Here is a 17,234-nt window from a genome sequence, read left to right as displayed (position 1 = left end):
TCACTTGCTGCCTCTGCTCAAGGCAGCAGCTCCGTGCCTCGCAGCCCTGGCTGGGAGGGCGCAGGCCGGGCCCATGGGCTGCAGGGGAGGCTCGGGCCTCCAAGGCGCCGTGAGCCGGCAGACGTGGTCAGCATGAAAGGCTGTCTTTCTTTTTTCTCCACTCTGATCTTTATTCCCATGAGGTGCTTTAATTACAGGTCTGTGTAGTAAGAAGTCTCGTGTCTGTCACTGCAGACTGCTGTCCCTGCTCTGCTGCCTGAGGCGGGAGGTTTCTGTCTCCTGCTGTGGCCTTCCTGCAGCAGCTGCAGCACACCTGTGCCAGCGCTCATCCCCAGGCAGGGAACCCAAGGCATACAGCTTTCTGGTGGTATGACTTGCACTGCTTTAACTACAGCAGGGTGGGACAAATGCCCGCATTTTTTAGCAGTTAGTTTATACAACTGCACAGGGCTCAGTCACTGGGAGATGACTAATGGCATCCGGGGCTGCTCTCAGCTCTTACGGTCCCCGTTCCCTTTTCAGCTTCCCTATGTTCTTCTATACCAAGTAGCACTGTGCATTGCAGTCACGCTTTTAAAGCTCTGCGTGAGGGTGGAGGGGGCAGGAGCAGGATGTCTCCCTGAAGCAGACCTGTTTGGAGTGCTGCTGTTTCCCTCAGCCAGCTGGACAGTTTGTTCTCAAAAAAAAAAAAAAAAAAAAGAGCAGAGAAAAACTTTGTAAAATCCTGAAGTGGTTTCTGTAGAGGGGTGACACATCTGAAATGAACGTTCGTGTCTAGTCTTTAGCAAAGCCAAAAGGCAAAACCATAGGTTCTGTATGGGCAGTGGTTGTGAAATGAGCATGGAGGAACACTTGTACAGAAGGGAAGACCCGATGGAGGTTCGATGGGGAGAAGGAGAAAGGAGTTTGTCCTCTTGACTCGGTCCGCTGGGCAGCTCAGTGCCAGAGCAGCCTCCAGCTCCCCGCTGGTGGGGGCTGGTAGGCTTCCTGTTTGGACTGACTCGGGGGTGCTACCAAACTGTATTGCAAGGGAGAATTTCTGGTTGACTGTAATGCCTATTTCTGTACAAACGTTGACCATTAAATATTTTGTGCACCAGCATACTTTCAGGACAGATTGCCAGTCATCCTCAATCGATAACACGTCGCAGCACTTCCTGGTGTGCTGAGGGACCTGATTGTGCTGAGTCTTCCCAAAGCCCCAGTTCAGATCCAGAACAGAGCTCCTTTACTTTTTAATTGGAAAAAGCTGCTCTTGTTCATCCGGAGTAATGTCCACACAGCTGATAATTCTAAAATAATTAACCCAGGATGTTTTATTCTAACACAGCTCTTCTGATTTATTTTTTGTCATGAGTATAGGAAAACAACCTGAGAAGATATGCTGAAGTTGATTGACGCTAAAAGGGAGAAAGAGAATGTTTCTGCAGACTTTTTCCTCCCACAGAACTCTTGTCTGAGAGGATAGAGTATACTGATGGTGTAATTTATTGTAATTATGCACAGATGTTACTTAGATCCAACTTGCAGTAAATTAAGCTGGTAGAAACTGCTTATTGCAAAGTAATGTTGAAGTCCCATTTAGCTCCTCAGCACTGGAATGTGCCGAATTTTGCTTGGAGTCAATCTGTATTGTGGGTGAGCTCCCAGCCAAGGAGTTGATGGTACTGGGCATGGGATCAGGCACTCACCTCTACTGCCACCAAGATCAAAAGTGCTTCTGTATAAAAAGAGTTACTTTAAATTAATTAAAAAAAAAAAAAAAGCATACTCATTTTGTGAGGCAATTAAGAGGAATAATAAGATTGTGGTAGTGTACTGAATAAAGGAGTCTGCAGTGTGCTGTTTTGCAACTTATGGCAAGCTGGGAAAGCAGAAAATGGAGTGGTGTGCTACAGCTTGTAAGGATCTGCTGACAGGGAGCTTTGTGCAGCCACATGGAATTGGTGGGCACTGTCTAGATCATGTATGCCTGATGCACACAGATCTTTTTTTCCTCCCAGACCATAGGAAGACATTGGAACAGTGACAAACTGAACTCCTCTAGAAAATAAGGCAGCTGAGTGTTCCGTGCATCCAATTGGTTCTTCTTGGTGAAACAGCAGAGAGTCCCAGTGCCAAACTGCTGGGAAGAACCCTCGCTGCACACGGCATGCAGTGATGCTGGGCTGCAGGAATGGTGAACATAAAATGTTGGAACTGGAGAAGGGATGCGGTTAATTCTGATAGTTGTTATTTGGTAAAGCTTATATTCTCCAGACAGATACGGTAATGTGTTCTGCATTTGAGGGTGAGCTCTGAACTGTCTGGTAGTTGTGTAAGTAGTCGGGATGCTGCCCAGTGCTTTGATCAGGCTGCTGGCTCCAAGGAGACAAACGTGTAGCACTAACACTTGTTTGCTGGACAGCGAGGGGGGCGTGGATCAGCCTGGTCATCCGGCGTGCTACAGAGCTCCTCGCTGCATCTGTAAAAGCCAAAACGAGTATTTGTTTTTGCATCGTTAAATAGAGGTGGTACAATGGAGGCACCATGTTAGGGTCTGCTTTTCAGAAAACCGCTAAGCTACGGTAAACACAGCAGTCCCGTAGATGAGCAGGTGCTGGTAACATGACCTGGAACCGAAAGTGAAATTGTTTCTAGCTGGCCAAGTCCTAAGAATAAATAAGGAGAGGGAGGCGCACCGTCCTCCTGCCCCGCTGAGCAGCCTGGGGGCCCGCTCGGGGTTTGTTTCCCTGGTACTCGGGGGTGCGCGACCGGCAGGCACCGCCGCTGCTCGGTTCCGCCCGGCCGAGCGCTGCCTGCCGATTCTCGGAGCCGGGTTTCCCCAGCCCGCCCGGAGCTGCGCGGCTGCTGCAGCTTATGCCGCCGGGCCGGACGGGCCCCGCAGCGGGGCGGGCGCTGCAGCCGGGCGGGGCGGGGCGGGGCGGGCCGAGGCCAGGTGGGGCGCCGCGGCGGAGCCGTGCGGGTGCCGGCGGGAGCCATGCGCTGGGAGCGGACGCTGCTGCTCCGCACGGCCAAGGTAGCGGCGCCGCGGGCGGGCTGCGCTGGGGGTCGGGGTCGGCCGGGCCGCGCTCGGTGGCGCCGAATGAACCGCATTGGAGAACGGAAGGTGTCACGGCTCTGCTGAACTGCCGGGCTGCTTTTCTTTATCCCAGCCGAGGGGAAAACTTCAGCGCTTACTCTGGTTACTTAATATGGTTCCTTCGTGGTGAATAGTTAAGCTTTCAGGAAAAAAAAGTTTCTTTGAAACTTGTCTGTCCTCATGCTTGTAGGTGCCCACTCGCTCCTGTTGCTGGCTGCACATGGCATGCTGAGAGCCTGAGGTCTCAAGTTTGCTCTAAGCACTGACCTTTGTAGATCTTTTGCTTTTTGATAACTTCTGTTACTGTCTTGCTTTCTGGTAAATACACGAAGTGCTGGGAATTACTTGGACTCACTATATACTTAGGCTGCACGGTTTTTCTCTTTCACAGTTGCCTTCTCTCTCTTTCTGTTCCGTTGCTGTCTGAGCTGTGGCTACATATCAATACTTTGTAGGTACCAGTCTGTGAACCAGGATTCTCTGTCTTGCTCTGGCTGCTCAGGGCCATCAGCTGACTTAAGCATTTGAGAGTTTGCCCTTTTTCTCATCTTTTGTTGGATGTCTGTAAAAAGTGTGAAGCTTATGTTTTACTTTTAGAAGATCAGTTTATTGATGCTGTACCTTGGCCAGCTGAACAAAGGTGCATTTTTGCGGACTTACATCCTTGTCAGTTTGATTGGTACGAAAAAGAACAGCTGGACTTTAGTGTTCACATTTATCTTTCTCCTTGTCTAGATTGAACGACTGGAAGTCAGCAGCCTAGCACAGACCTCCAGTGCAGTGGCCTCAAGCACTGATGGCAGCATCAATGCAGACTCTGTCGATGGCACCCCAGATCCGCAGCGTACAAAAGCCGCCATCACACACCTGCAGCAGAAGATACTGAAATTGACCGAGCAGATCAAAATCGAACAAACGGCCCGTGATGACAATGTGGCAGAGTACCTGAAGCTAGCCAACAATGCAGACAAGCAGCAGAGCGCCCGCATTAAGCAGGTGTTTGAGAAGAAGAATCAAAAGTCTGCCCAGACGATCTTGCAGCTGCAGAAGAAGCTAGAACATTACCATCGAAAGCTGCGAGAAATCGAACAAAATGGGATCCCTCGGCAGCCAAAGGATGTCTTCAGGGATATGCACCAGGGATTGAAAGATGTTGGAGCGAAAGTCACTGGATTCAGTGAGGGAGTAGTAGATAGTGTTAAAGGTGGGCTTTCCAGTTTCTCCCAAGCCACACATTCAGCAGCAGGAGCTGTGGTTTCCAAACCCCGGGAGATTGCCTCTCTCATCAGGAACAAGTTTGGGAGTGCGGACAATATTGCTAATCTGAAAGACTCCTTAGAAGAAGGCCAGGAAGATGGGACAGGAGGCAAGGCTCTAGGTGTTATCCAGAACTTTCAGTCAAGCCCAAAATATGGCAGTGAAGAGGACTGCTCCAGTGCTACGTCAGGCTCAGTGGGAGCCAACAGCACAACAGGGGGCCCTGTGGGAGCTTCCAGCTCCAAAACAAACACTCTGGATATGCAGAGCTCAGGGTTTGATGCAATACTACATGAGATTCAAGAAATTCGAGAGACACAGGCAAGACTGGAAGAGTCATTTGAGGATCTTAAGGTTCGCTATCAGAGGGATTACTCATTAATAATGCAGACTTTGCAGGAGGAACGGTACAGGTAAGTACTTTTTTACTAGTTTCCATATTAAATGCTGTGGGTGTAGAGCACAAGAGTCCTGGAGAACAGTGCTCAGCAGCCTGGTTCAGGTGGGATGCTCTGCAGTCAGTTTGGGATTTTGCTTTCCTAATACTGTCTTTTGTAAATATCCTTATTCTGCTGCTCATTTTCCTCTCTCTACAAGAAAGGAATAGCAAGAATAAAGGTCATTTCATACTTTTTTCCTCATAAGAAGTCAAACCAAAGAAGTTAGAAAGGTGTCCCCAGGAAACAGGAGTACATTGGTTACTGTTAGCCAGGCAGTGCTTTGCCCATGAAAAAGCCTGTGAAGGTCTGGGGTAAGGCAGGGTTCAAGTGGATTCAAGTGAATAGTATCCTGACCCTGACCTTTCCAATGCTCAGAGCTGTGAATCTACAAGGGAAGAACATATCCAGCTTTCTTAGTCTATAAAAATATGTGCTTTTCCCTTATACCAAAACTAGAATTTACATTCTTGGCTCTGCTCCACAGTGGCAAAGTTCAAATAACTGAAGGTAAATGGAAAGTTAGCTAATGGCAATGTTCTTGTCATGGAGGTAACATGGCTCTGGAGGTGGACCAGCCCCATGCTTTGGTCACTCTTTGCCTTGCTGTAAGGACTGGGGAAGCAGTGAGGCTGCTGCCACAGTGCCAGTTTGCAGCACTGCAGGATATATAGAATCCCCCTCATCAGAGCAGAGGCTGCTCCCCAGCTCCACAGGGGCAGGAGGAGGGGATAGCTAGAGGCTGCCTCTCTGCCAGGCCCCCCCAGGACACCACAGCCTAAATGCAGTGTGAGTCTTCTAGTGCACTTTGAAAACTTTACATGAAAAATGCAAGGGACCCAACTCCTCATTCTGATAGAGGACAGCAGGCTTTTGTGAAAAGCTTGTTTGTGGCCTTCATCACTTAGACCAGGCTGGAAAGCCTATGAGGCTCAGCACACCTGTCAGGTTTGGGGACAGGCTCTCTGAAGTACTCTGTGCCATTTGCTGCCTCAGTTTGATTTGCTCCATGCTTCATAGTCACTCTACAGCTTTTCAGACGTGCCGGTGCCAGATCATTGGAAAAACATTTGAAAAGGCTTAGCCTGCTGGGATGTTGTAGTGACAGCAAGCTTTCTGTGTGTTTTGCAAAGCTTGGCTAGACAAAGCCAAACCAGCATCACTTTCTAATTCCACGTCGCCACAGTCAGCAATTTGAGTGAAACCAGAGCCCAGCACAGCAACTTTGGTTCCTAGTACCTCACTGTCATCAGGTCACATTGTGAAGAGAAGGGGAGATAGCGCTTCCTCTCCACAGCAGAGAGGGGTCTTGTTTGGTGCTGTGTGGGTTGTTGTTTTGCACATACAGCAGCAGCCATTCATAGTGGAACGCTATATGCAAGCACTATGCAGCTGAAGGAATGGCCTGAAACTACAACAAAGGAGCTTGGCTGGGGACTAATGTGTGTTGGCAGCTAAGTGGACTAGTATTCCCTGACAGTGTTCAGCAAAGTTCACAGAGGTCCTTCTGTGAGCCCAGCATGAAGCCCTGAGGGTAAATCTAGCATCTACCCTCTAAAGCAGCCTGGAGTGAAGAACTTTCAGGAGAGTCTATATTTGATATATATACAGACAAAAATACGGTGGTTGAGACTTGCCATTGGAAAGCTGATGCAAATTAGTGGAAGGTGTGACCTCTAGAGAGGACTGGTTGAACTACGCTAAGTGCTCTGCAGGCTTTCAGAAATGAGCAGGTAACACAAGGAGCTCGTGTATTAATACATGGAGTGAAATTGTACGAGTCTAGGTTCTTGTTTGACAGCCTCATTTTTTAAAATATCAGGAAGATAAAAGCCAGGAGGGCAGTGTGACGTGTGACAGCAGAGAAGATGTTCCTGTCCTGTGTGGAAAGCTGGCACTTGTTCCTCTGGCCATTAACCCTTCCTTTCCTTCAGAAAAAGAAAGGAAAGATGGAAGTGGAAGCTGATGTTCAAGATGGGGGACTCAAACTAATCATAGCCTGCCTTTGAAAGCTATTAACGCCTCGTAACTCTGCTGTATTTCTGGATGCTTTCAAAAACAAGCACTGAGCCCGAGTTCGAGTTTTTAAAAATGTGTATTTTAGAGAAGCCTTTGCTAATAGGGCTATGTGGAATATTTGCATCATCTGTGTAAACTGGAAGAAACAAAACAGATTGTGATGTTTTCTCATCCAGTCTTGGTCCGTTTCCTTGTTCTTAGATGTTCTGCTTTTCTGCAGGTTCTACTGTGTTTTGTCTGCATACTCATTTTGTTTCTGCTTATCAGCCAAGGTTCTGACTCGCTGGTGTTCCTTGACCTGCTCCATCTGCCTCCCGTCCCCATTCAGCTCTCCTTGTCAGCACAGCTGCTCTGTCAGCCATCTCCGCAGGCTCCACTGGTGCAGCCACCCCAGCCCTTGGCCCAGGGGATGCTGGAGCGGCCTGGCAGCACCCGGGAGCACGTGTTGGCAAAGGGTGGCCCCACGGGTCGTGGAGGCAGGAGGACTCTGGCCTGCACCTTTGCGCTCACTGTGTTGCCTCCATGTTGGGAACGGGCCCTGCAGCAGCCTGCTGCTTATCTCAGCAGTTGGAAGGTGGCAGTTGTTTACTGATATGAGCAGGGACTTTCTGTGCTATTGAGACTGACATAAAAGTTCCTGCTGAGTGTTTTCATCTTTCTTGTCCCTTCAGGAACCTGTTTGTACACAGTAAAATAATGAGCTCATGCGATTGGAGTGTGGCCACCCTGAGGTCTTGGGCTCCTTCCCAGCCCGGCATCCTTGGAAAGTGTGTTCTGATCCCCCACGTTCCTGTCAGAGAAATCCATCAGCTGAAATGCTGGGAGCTCACACTATCCTTGCTGTCATTTTGTTGTTGGGCTTCAGTCTGTTCTCATTTATTTTAAAATAGATCAAGTGTGCTGAAATTCTGGGACTGGAAGATTGAATGGTACAAGCTAGGGCAGCGAATGCTTTGTGCTCAACATAGAAGGATCTTCACCCAAGTATGAAGCATTGAGATGTTTACACAAAGCTATTTTCTCTCACCAGAGGAGGTCTTGAAGCTGGAAGCACAGCGTGAACAGTGACACAGAGCAGCTCTGCCCCTCGAGCGTTGCTTAGGTAGAAGTCTTGGAATATGCTGCTAATAGGTATTGCTTTTAGCTATACTGCTCTGCTGTTGGAAGCAGTGTGTTCAGCAGCACGAAAAACGTACTTGAGAAGTGAAAGTTGGGTGATGTTCTGTAGGACGTGGCCCCTCCCTCCACAAAAATGGTATCTCGAGAGCTGTTTGAAGAGATACTAAAATACGGTTGTTTCTTTTTAAAGAAACAGGATTTAAGCTGCTTAGCAACAGCTGTTTTGTGAAGGGTGTTTATGTAGGAGGTTAAAGTATATACTCATGGTGTTTTCAGAAATGGTTTAGTTCCTTTTGGTGTGAAAACCCACTGGAGGACTTTAAAATACATTAACAAATGGAATATGTTTCAAGTGATCTGTGCTGCCTTTGGGACTCCTGAGTGAGTTTGGTTGTGCTTTCTTGGTTGATGGCAAGTTTTGTGTGGTTTTCTGTTTGTTTGTTTTTAAATGAGGTGGAAACAAATGGCAACGTTAATTATCTGAGTTCCTCCTTCATTAGCCAGTCTTCACGTGGCTGCTCTCATGCTCAAGCTTGTAGTTCCTGGGAAACCAGTTCCCTCGTGCGCCCTGCTGCAGTGGCACAGCAGCCCTGGCACCTCAGGGTCAGCTGGGTTCTGTCTGGGGCTCACTGCTGCTCAACCACTTGTTGGAAACTGCTCTGCTGAGCCCGACTCCTCCTTTTTACTTTAAGTAACTGGAGCATTGAGAATGTGAAGGAAAATTCGCTTCAGACTTTTCAGTTTAAAATAAAAACCCCAAAGCATTGTTCAGTACTAGCTTATGCCTATGGATTCTGAATATGTAGCTCATGAAGCACTGAAAAATTGGGGGTTGGGGGAAGCAGAATTTTTGGTTTACTTTCAGAACTTAAATTCTCATTTATAGAGAGGTGGTGCTTATTTGTTTTATGTGTGTATATATGTACATCAATTAAATTAGGGTTGGGGTCAGAGGGGGACAGAAATTAAGGAATTATCTGTGTTGAAATCCGTTCAGATTTCTCTGTTAGTAGTATCAAGAGCAAACGATAAGAGCTGTACTTTAAACTTTTTCCAAGCTGTTACAGTGGACTCAATCAGTGGAAATCAGAGTGGGAAGAGCACGGTGGCTGCAATAGTTGTACCTGTACCTTCCTTGCCATCAGGGCATTGCTGATAACGGACCAGGAATGAGGAAGCACAGAGGAGAAGGCTGGTGTGTCGGCTGTTCTCAGCCCTGGGCTGAGCTCTCTTCATGTTTACCTTTGGGAGCAAGACAAATACTTGCTTGATTTTTAAAGCATATTGAAACATGAGTTGCTAGTAAAGGGCTTGAAATTCCAAGGGTGAAGTGCTGCATACAAATACAAAGTATCCCTAATGGATTTTGAAGATTCTGAAATGAGGTGAAGCTGTTGCTGAAGTCGGTTTAAAACTCTCTCAGAGAGAAATGAAGCTTTCTCAGAAATGTCATCAATACTTTTCTGAGCAGCCCTCTTGTGCCAAACTGCTCTCAGACTGCTCAACACAGCAAACTGAAAAATAAGCCTGCAGTTCAGTGATTCGTATGTCCTTCTTTTAAGTAATACAGTGGTCTTTGCTAGTTAAGCTGAATCATTTGCAAGAGATTAAAAATACATCAATAAATCAGACTTCTGTGCAGTCTCATGTGTAAAGACTAGAAAATGCTATCATGTTCTCCAAGGCATATAACTGCATATAATTTCATTGTCATTTTTATTGCAATTACTTTTCAGGCGTAGAGGAAATTGCTTAAGAGTTTATAGTGTTAGAAGGGAACTTATTCAGGTTAAAACAAAAGTTTGAAGAATAAATATGCTAATTCTGCACTTGATTTGTTCTATCTCTTTACAGTCGTCATTTCTGCTCTCTGCTTGTTTTTCCCTGGCTCAAAACAAGACTAATGCTATCTTACCTGGTAGAAGGGCTTTCTTGAATTCCTGCTGGAAGGGCCTCACATTGTTTATAAAGCAAAATTCTGTGGGCACAGCCATTTTTAAATGACAAGTCTGTCACTACTCAGTTGTTACTGGTCTAACAGTTGCCTCCTTCTTCTCAATAAAGCTGCTGTACCATGTCATCTCATTTCTAGATGTGAAAGACTCGAAGAGCAGCTAAATGACCTGACTGAGCTCCATCAGAATGAGATCCTGAATCTGAAACAGGAGCTGGCCAGCATGGAGGAGAAAATTGCCTATCAGTCTTATGAGCGAGCCCGGGACATCCAGGTGGGTGACAGAAATGGGAGCACTGAAGTCTGGTCTTCCACCTGCTCCCTCGGTAACTGTTTTTTAAATACTTCTTTGATTTGGAATTTGTTGTAAATCACCATAGATTTATTGCTAAACTTTACGCTGAAGATTTCCGTAAGATCTTTATTCAGTCCCTGACCCCCAGATATCTCCCCAAATAATTATTTTGCAATGAAAGGCTGTGCACATTCAGTGAGCGAATTCATCCTGAGGGGACCTCCACTCGTTCAGAGAAGGGTTTTGAAATGGCTGGTAGCACAGTGGAAGCCTGCATTCACTTTTTATACTGGCTCGATTTGCAGGGTTTTGTTTGGATATTGGAAATTAATGGTCTCTGACCTGAAGTTTTGTTTTTTATTGTTGTTTTTTTCTTTTTTTTTTTTCAGTAATGTTCCCAGTGAACTCATTTGGGATGCATTTCTGTGTCATGAATTTTAGAACAGTCACCAAAGACATCTCAGGAAAAATACAGTTGGCTTTGTGTATCCACTGCATTTTGTCAGCAAACAGTTATTTCCGTTGGTTTGCCCAAATACACAGTTAGTTTTGAAAGAAAGGTTTCTTCAGTGTTTTAAGGACCAAAGCTAAGGATAGTCTGTGCGATGGGAGGGCCTTCCATAGGCAGACACAGAGCAAAGACCTGGGCAATGATCTGAGCAGCAGCTGGACCTTGTCAAGGCCTACTCAGAAACAAATCTGTCATCTATTTTAAATTCTTTTCGCATTTGCTTTAGCAGGCATCTCAGCGTAGATAACTGATGTGAGATATTTATAACGTGAGTGGAGAACTGTAGGTCAGAGTTCTCCCTTTCCTCCTCTGAAGGAGTTCCACCCAGGTGAGACAAGGCAGGCCTGGCTTGTGGCACTGGTAGGTTCAGCTGCAAGGCGAGTTGAGTCAGTGTCCGTTTTGGGGTCCTTGCTTCTTGCAGGTGTTGTTCGGTTACCTGTTATCTTCAGGTGGCATAACTAAAGAGAAGCCCTTGTGCTTCATTGGCTTCCACAGATGATACACAGAGGCAGAGAAATGTAACAGATGGCAGTGACCTTTAAGTTAAGTTCAACATAAATCAGTGTCTGTGGCCTCTGGCAGTAAACAGCAGTCTCTCCCTTTGGGAAATGTTGCAATATTCACATTTTATCCTCCTTTCTAACTTCAGCAGCAGGAAAAGTTGAGGTTGGAAACTTAAACTGAAGAGGGATATTCTCAATAGCTTCTTCTATTCTTCATTCCTTGGCTCATCACTTTTAGTATAAACTTTAGTACGAATACGGACCGGCTGTTCCACAGCACTGCTGGGGGAACGATAAATATTCAGTTTTCTTGCATGAAGGAGCAGTGGGGGGCATAGGCTGGTGCTGCAGAGGAGCAGCAACAGAGCTTGGTCTGCAGGCACAGGTCCTGGTTCTGATTTGATCATCAGTCTGGGGGACATCGCTGCTCTGCTCAGACTTCTGACTCTTACCAAAGTCAGCATTCAGGTCCTGGGAAAAGCAGACCAGAGGGAGCATTGAGGGCGAAATTGTAACTTCATATCTCTGCGAGCAAATTGCCTTAAATTCCCCTACTTGTTCTAACCCACTGGCTGTTGGTGGTGGGTGTGTTGGCCAGGTGTGGTAGCAGCTACTTCTCCTGGTTGCCAACTGGGCAGCCCCAGCCCTGCATCCTCAGAGCTTTCCCTGGGCTTGTTCAGCTCAATAGCCAAGCAGGATGCAGCTGAGCCTTTTCAGTTAGTTGTTGCTGTTTCCTTAGTATTGTGCCAGATTGAATAGAGGGTTGAATGGGAGTGAGGTGAGCACAAACCAGAGGAAAAAAATGATGGAAATGAGAGGCTCTGGGAACACATAGGATGAGGAGTGCTGGCAGAACACAGTGCCTTCATCCCCTCAGGGGTCTCTTGAAACAAACTGAGATGGGCAGCCCTCCTTTCAAGTAGGTGAAGTCTGACTGCTTGCTGAGGGCTCTGTGTCTTCCTTCCTATGGATCTGACCACAAAACAGGGAGGGTGATAAGGCCTCTGCCCTGTGCGAGGACAGACAGCTTATGTGCAAAGCGTTGTAACAGAGCCTGGCTTCTGCCAAAGCTGTCACCTAACGCCTTCAAGATTTATTCAGGGAAACGAGGTCACACGGTGTCTTACACACTGCTGCACTTAGTTGGTGAGGGCTCCTCAATCACGTGAAGTGGCACCGCCTCTTCTCCTGCTGCAGGATATGAAATCAGCATCGTGACATACATCCTGCAGAAGGTGCATGAGGAAGGTGGCCCTGCTGTGGTTTGGTTGCTAAGATGAGCCCTGGGCTGCTGCAGCATCAGCCCGTGGGGCGCTGGAACCGAGCGGTGTGTTCTTATCTACAGGAGGCCCTGGAAGCGTGCCAGACCCGCATCTCCAAGATGGAGCTACAGCAGCAGCAGCAGCAGGTGGTGCAGCTGGAGGGTCTGGAGAATGCCACGGCCAGGAACCTGCTGGGGAAGTTTATCAACATCCTCCTGGCTGTCATGGCCGTCCTCCTTGTCTTCGTCTCCACTGTGGCCAACTGCGTCGTGCCCCTCATGAAAACTCGCAATAGGACGTTCAGCACTTTATTCATAGTGGTTTTAATTGCCTTTTTGTGGAAGCACTGGGATGCCATCTCTGGCTACTTGGAACGGTTTTTGTCTCCCCCCAGATGATGCCATGAGGAATCGGCTGCATCGCCCCCTCCCAGCACACTCGGTGAGCAAGCGTGGCAAAGATTAGTCAGCAACTACTCCGCTGAAGTTTTAAAGTGTCTGAGTGAATTTGTTTACATTTAGAATAACGTTTTTTCTCTGCGAGATGCATTGCAATAGTATTTTTTAGATTTTATTCAAGAACTCTTTTTGGCGAGAATCCCGGATAATTTTTATGTAGCATGGTTCTCTTTGGATGCAAATCTTAAGATTCTTTAAAGTGTACAAAATAAATAAAATACCGAAATTTGGAGCATACCAATGGGCAACTTAAACTGTGGCTTGAACTACTGTACTAAACCTGTCAGGAAGAGGAAGAATGTGATTAACTTAAGATGAGCAAAACTAAATGTAGTGCACGCAACCTTGAGGGATGGTACCACAGCAAACCTGTAACACTAAACTTTTACTGTGAAGTCTGCTCACATTCCATGTCCAAATGTATGGGTTTGGAGTGGTTTCTTTACAAGACACCAAAACAATGTGTGGATCTCTTTCCCGACTCAGCGTCGGGTTTGCCATTCGTGCTGACCTGACTGAACAGTGACTTTCTATAAGGCTGGTTAACTTTGCTAAGCATATGAAGTGGAAGCCTTGTGCCACATACAGAAACTGCACAGTCATGCTGCAGTATTTTGAAGTAGTCCTTGAAACGCTTACCTTTAAGCAAAGCCCTTGGTCGCACTTTTAAGGTTTTTTTTTAATGTATGTATATTCACAGATTTAAAAAAAAATCCAAACAGCATACTTGAAGAGTGTTATACTCAAACTCTCAGTGCTTCCTTATCGTTTCTAATAGGATTTTTTATTATTATTATTATTATTATTATTATTATTGGGTTCTTGGTTTTTGTTGTGGTTTTTTTTTTTTTTAAAGGGGTTGGGAGGGTCATTGCTTTTTTTTTTTTTTTTTTTTTTTTTTTTTTTTTTTTTTTTTCCTTTTAAATAAAGAAGTGATGTTTTTAAATGAAGAAATGCGTGAATAATTGTAAGCTGTCTTGTCCTGAAACAGTTTTGAGGAGGACAGACGGTAGTTTCTAGTGCCATCCTGTCTGGAACACAGTGCTGTTCATACGCCATTTCTGTCCTCCTGAGCACACAGATGCAGCATCAGGAAGAACATCCATCCTCTCTGCACTTTCTTGTCAGGCAGGTGTTTGTTTTTTTTTTTCTTTTTCCAAATGTGAAAGAGAATACGTCTATATTTCTTGCTTCAACATCATCTTTCATTCCTGGCCTCGGGTTCAGAATAGGGAATTTCTTTGCATACCTTCCTAGGCAACATTCTTTTAAGAAAAGAAGTGCTGAATCAACAGTCTGCTTACAGGAATGATTGCCTCAGAAATATTCCTGATTCAGTTTTTAAATAAACTCCTAAGGAGTGAAACCAAAGTTTTCCTCCTGTCAGGCTCTAATCAGATCATCTGTGTAGAGATTAGTAGACTGTATCTGTATAGTGTGCCATAGACAGCATCCTCTTCTTTGTCTGTGAGGGCAAGCACTTGTGTAGGTACACTGTCAGAGCTCTAAAGGAAATGTCAGCTTCAGCCGTACCCTCGCGGGCCCAGCAGTGCCGCTGCTGCTGACGGCTGTTGGCACTGGCAGGCAAGGCCGCACGGCGAAGGAATACGGATTCACTCTGTTTTCTTTGAAGTTTGGTGCCCCTTTCTGGCGTTAGAGTGTCAGCATACAGCTTCCATCTCCATGAAATGTTAACAGGCTCCAGGAGTCTTTCAGCACTGTTTGTGGTGGTTACTCAGATGTGCTGTTATTCTTCCCTCCAGGTTTGTGTTCTCTCTAGGAACTAAATGTTGCTCAGGTGACCTAGACCAGTTGAGATCATACATACACTTACATGGAACATGTGCATTATATATACTGTACTTGTATATGTGTATATGTGTGTGTGTATATGTATATATGTATATATATGTGTGTATGTATATATATATATATATATATATATATAATATATGCCATGCTGTGATGCAAATTCTGGCCTCTAGAAGTTCCCCTGAACTAGGTTAACTGGCTGCTGGCCGCTGTAAGCCCTCCACAGCTCACCCATTCTTCGGAGATTCTTTGTGTGTTTTCCATACTCACAAAAAACTCAGGTACCCTTGCAGGGATCCCAGCACGCCTGCCTTTGTCACTGTATGCACTAATCTGCTCCTGTCGTGCTTCAAGTGCAAATTGCCAATTGCAGTTCCTTAAGCCAAAAAGAATCGTTCTTCTCACAGAGCTGCAGACAGAGCAAAGGTTGCATAACTGTTCCCCCTCTGGACAGTTCTTCTGTTTACCATCCTTATCTGGCTGGTACAGATTACATGGATAATCATCTTCTTCCGTTAGGTTTTGTCAGAAATAACAGCATGAATAACAGTGAGAAATAATTTGGTACATAACAGAAAAGCGTTGTTGCCTTTATTTGTGGTTCCTGGCCTCTGCGCCTCTGTTTTCCTCTGTTTTGGTCACTCTAAAAGAGCTCACGGTAGGTTTTCCTGTGGTCAAAGCAGGAGGCAATTGGAAGCCAATGGATTTGGAGGCTCAGTGCCACTCATCTGTAGTATCTGAAGGCAGTGATTGTCTTTCTTCTTTATATCCTAACTTCATTTAGTGTCTCAACTGTGTCACGGTCAGTAAATGCCGTCTGCTGATTTGCCAGGTGTAGGCTTGATAGAAACTGATCACCTCAAAACTGTTTGGCGAAGGCCACAGGTGTGTGGCTCTAGGCTGCGTCTGTCTGTGTCTCTTTCTCTCTCGACACTTTTTTTCCATTCCAGAAAGTCATCTGCAGTAATGCCACATATGATGCTGCATCCACTTTTCTTATCCTAATAGGACTGCCGTGTGTTTTGCCTTTTGCGCTAGCAGAATGTTTTGGGTTCCTCCCTCTTCGATTTGAAGGTCGGTGACGATTTCTGATAGGTTAACAATGATTATATTGTTGGAAATGTGATTCTAGCTTTAAGGCTCCCTTTCCCTGTAAGTGGTTGTGTTTGCTTTCTTGATTAAGCATTCCTGGATGATGCGTAGAAGAGTACGTGGTGTGGGTGTGCACGTGTGAGTACCTTTTGTGGGCCTCCTTATGGACGTACGCTATTTCAGTGACCATCTCTGAGTTGCAGAATGTTTTCCCCAACATTTCCTATTCAGAGTTGGAACAATTCTGGAATTATTTGGATGTGTTTAGCGCATATCAACTTGGGATGTGAAAAGGGAAGAATGCAATGGACTGTGGTAGTTGGGGAAGCAGCAGCTCTTCAGAGAAATTCTGAGGTTCGAGTGAAGTTCATCTGTTTTTTCCTATTTGTTTTCTCAATGTAAAAAAAAAAACCCACAAAAAAGTCGTCTTGATGCAAAAAATGGCTGGTTTTGATTTGATGAATTTCCCTTTCCTCTCAGCTTCATTAGTTTAGTTTAATGATACTGAGCATGCAGATACAGCAATGATTTCATTGGTTTATTCCAGTCCTGTGAGTTTTAGGGTCTGATCAGATTAATTATTGAGTTCTGTACATGTTGCACTGGGACAGAAAAACACTGTCTTTCAGCTTTGACAAATATGCATTTTTTTAAATTAAACAAAAAGGCAGCATTATAACAAAATAAGCCAAGCTACAAAAGGGGTCCGAGGTTGGGTAATTCTGACAGTTTTTAAGTGAATTCTGAATGTGGCTAAAGAGTTAAAGCCGTGTGTCTGTGTCGTGTATGCCAGGTGGTGTAGTGGTAGGCAATTGATTTAGCTGTAAGTGTGTTTCAAAAGTGTAAAAAATAAACTGAAAAACTCACTTGCACGGATTGAAGAGTCCAGAGATGACACATGTGAACGTAACACTGTAGTTTGTAGATCTTAAGCTGCTAATCGTTGAGAGAGATTTACATTTGTCTTGTCTGATTGTTGCAGATTTATCTGTGACACTTTTACTGTATATAAAAAAAAAATAAATAAAGACCTCAGCTATTAACACTGGATTAATTGGAATGTTTTCATGGGGCTGTGGGAGAGGAGTAAAGAAAAATAGGGGGTGGGGAGAGGGTGGAAAGTGCATTGAGCCCTAATAGCTCGAGTTTGATCGCGCCCTCCCCTATAAGAGCTTCAAGTTTGATCAAGTTCTCTTCTTACCAAGCTTCCATCCCACGGTGGGCCAGACCCACCTGCCTTGGTGAGAATGAAGGGGCCGTCCTGCACAGCACCGCCACGACTCCAGCAGTTCAGCACAGCTCAGCGCAGGCACCGCAGCTCCTGCGGGTACCAGACTGTATGTGTGTGTGCATGTGTGTGTGTCTGTATGTGTGTGCATGTGTGTGTGTATGTGTGTGCATGTGTGTGTCTGTATGTGTGTGTGTGTGCATGT

At 45.7% G+C, this 17,234-nt stretch overlaps 1 protein-coding gene across 11 annotated transcripts in view; it reads left to right on the top strand.

Moving 5' to 3' along the window:
• Positions 1-13,750, top strand: part of TMCC1 (transmembrane and coiled-coil domain family 1) — a 105,102-nt gene extending 91,352 nt beyond the window's left edge. For 10 of the 11 annotated variants that reach the window (XM_042880978.1, XM_042880979.1, XM_042880981.1 and 7 more), the window contains 3 exons: positions 3,818-4,752; positions 10,007-10,142; positions 12,523-13,750. In XM_042880978.1, the coding sequence (XP_042736912.1) occupies positions 3,818-4,752; positions 10,007-10,142; positions 12,523-12,837 (1,386 nt within the window). In that variant the 3' untranslated portion in view covers positions 12,838-13,750. Of the gene's footprint in view, positions 1-2,975; positions 3,020-3,817; positions 4,753-10,006; positions 10,143-12,522 lie in introns of those variants that run through there. The other variant, XM_042880983.1, reaches the window with a different exon arrangement.
• The last annotated feature ends 3,484 nt before the right edge of the window (positions 13,751-17,234 follow it).

Source organism: Lagopus leucura, unplaced genomic scaffold, assembly GCF_019238085.1.
Source record: "Lagopus leucura isolate 7727_CA_CO unplaced genomic scaffold, USGS_WTPT01 Super-Scaffold_100028, whole genome shotgun sequence".
Lineage (NCBI taxonomy): Eukaryota > Metazoa > Chordata > Aves > Galliformes > Phasianidae > Lagopus > Lagopus leucura.
This window is presented reverse-complemented; position numbering and strand designations above follow the sequence as displayed.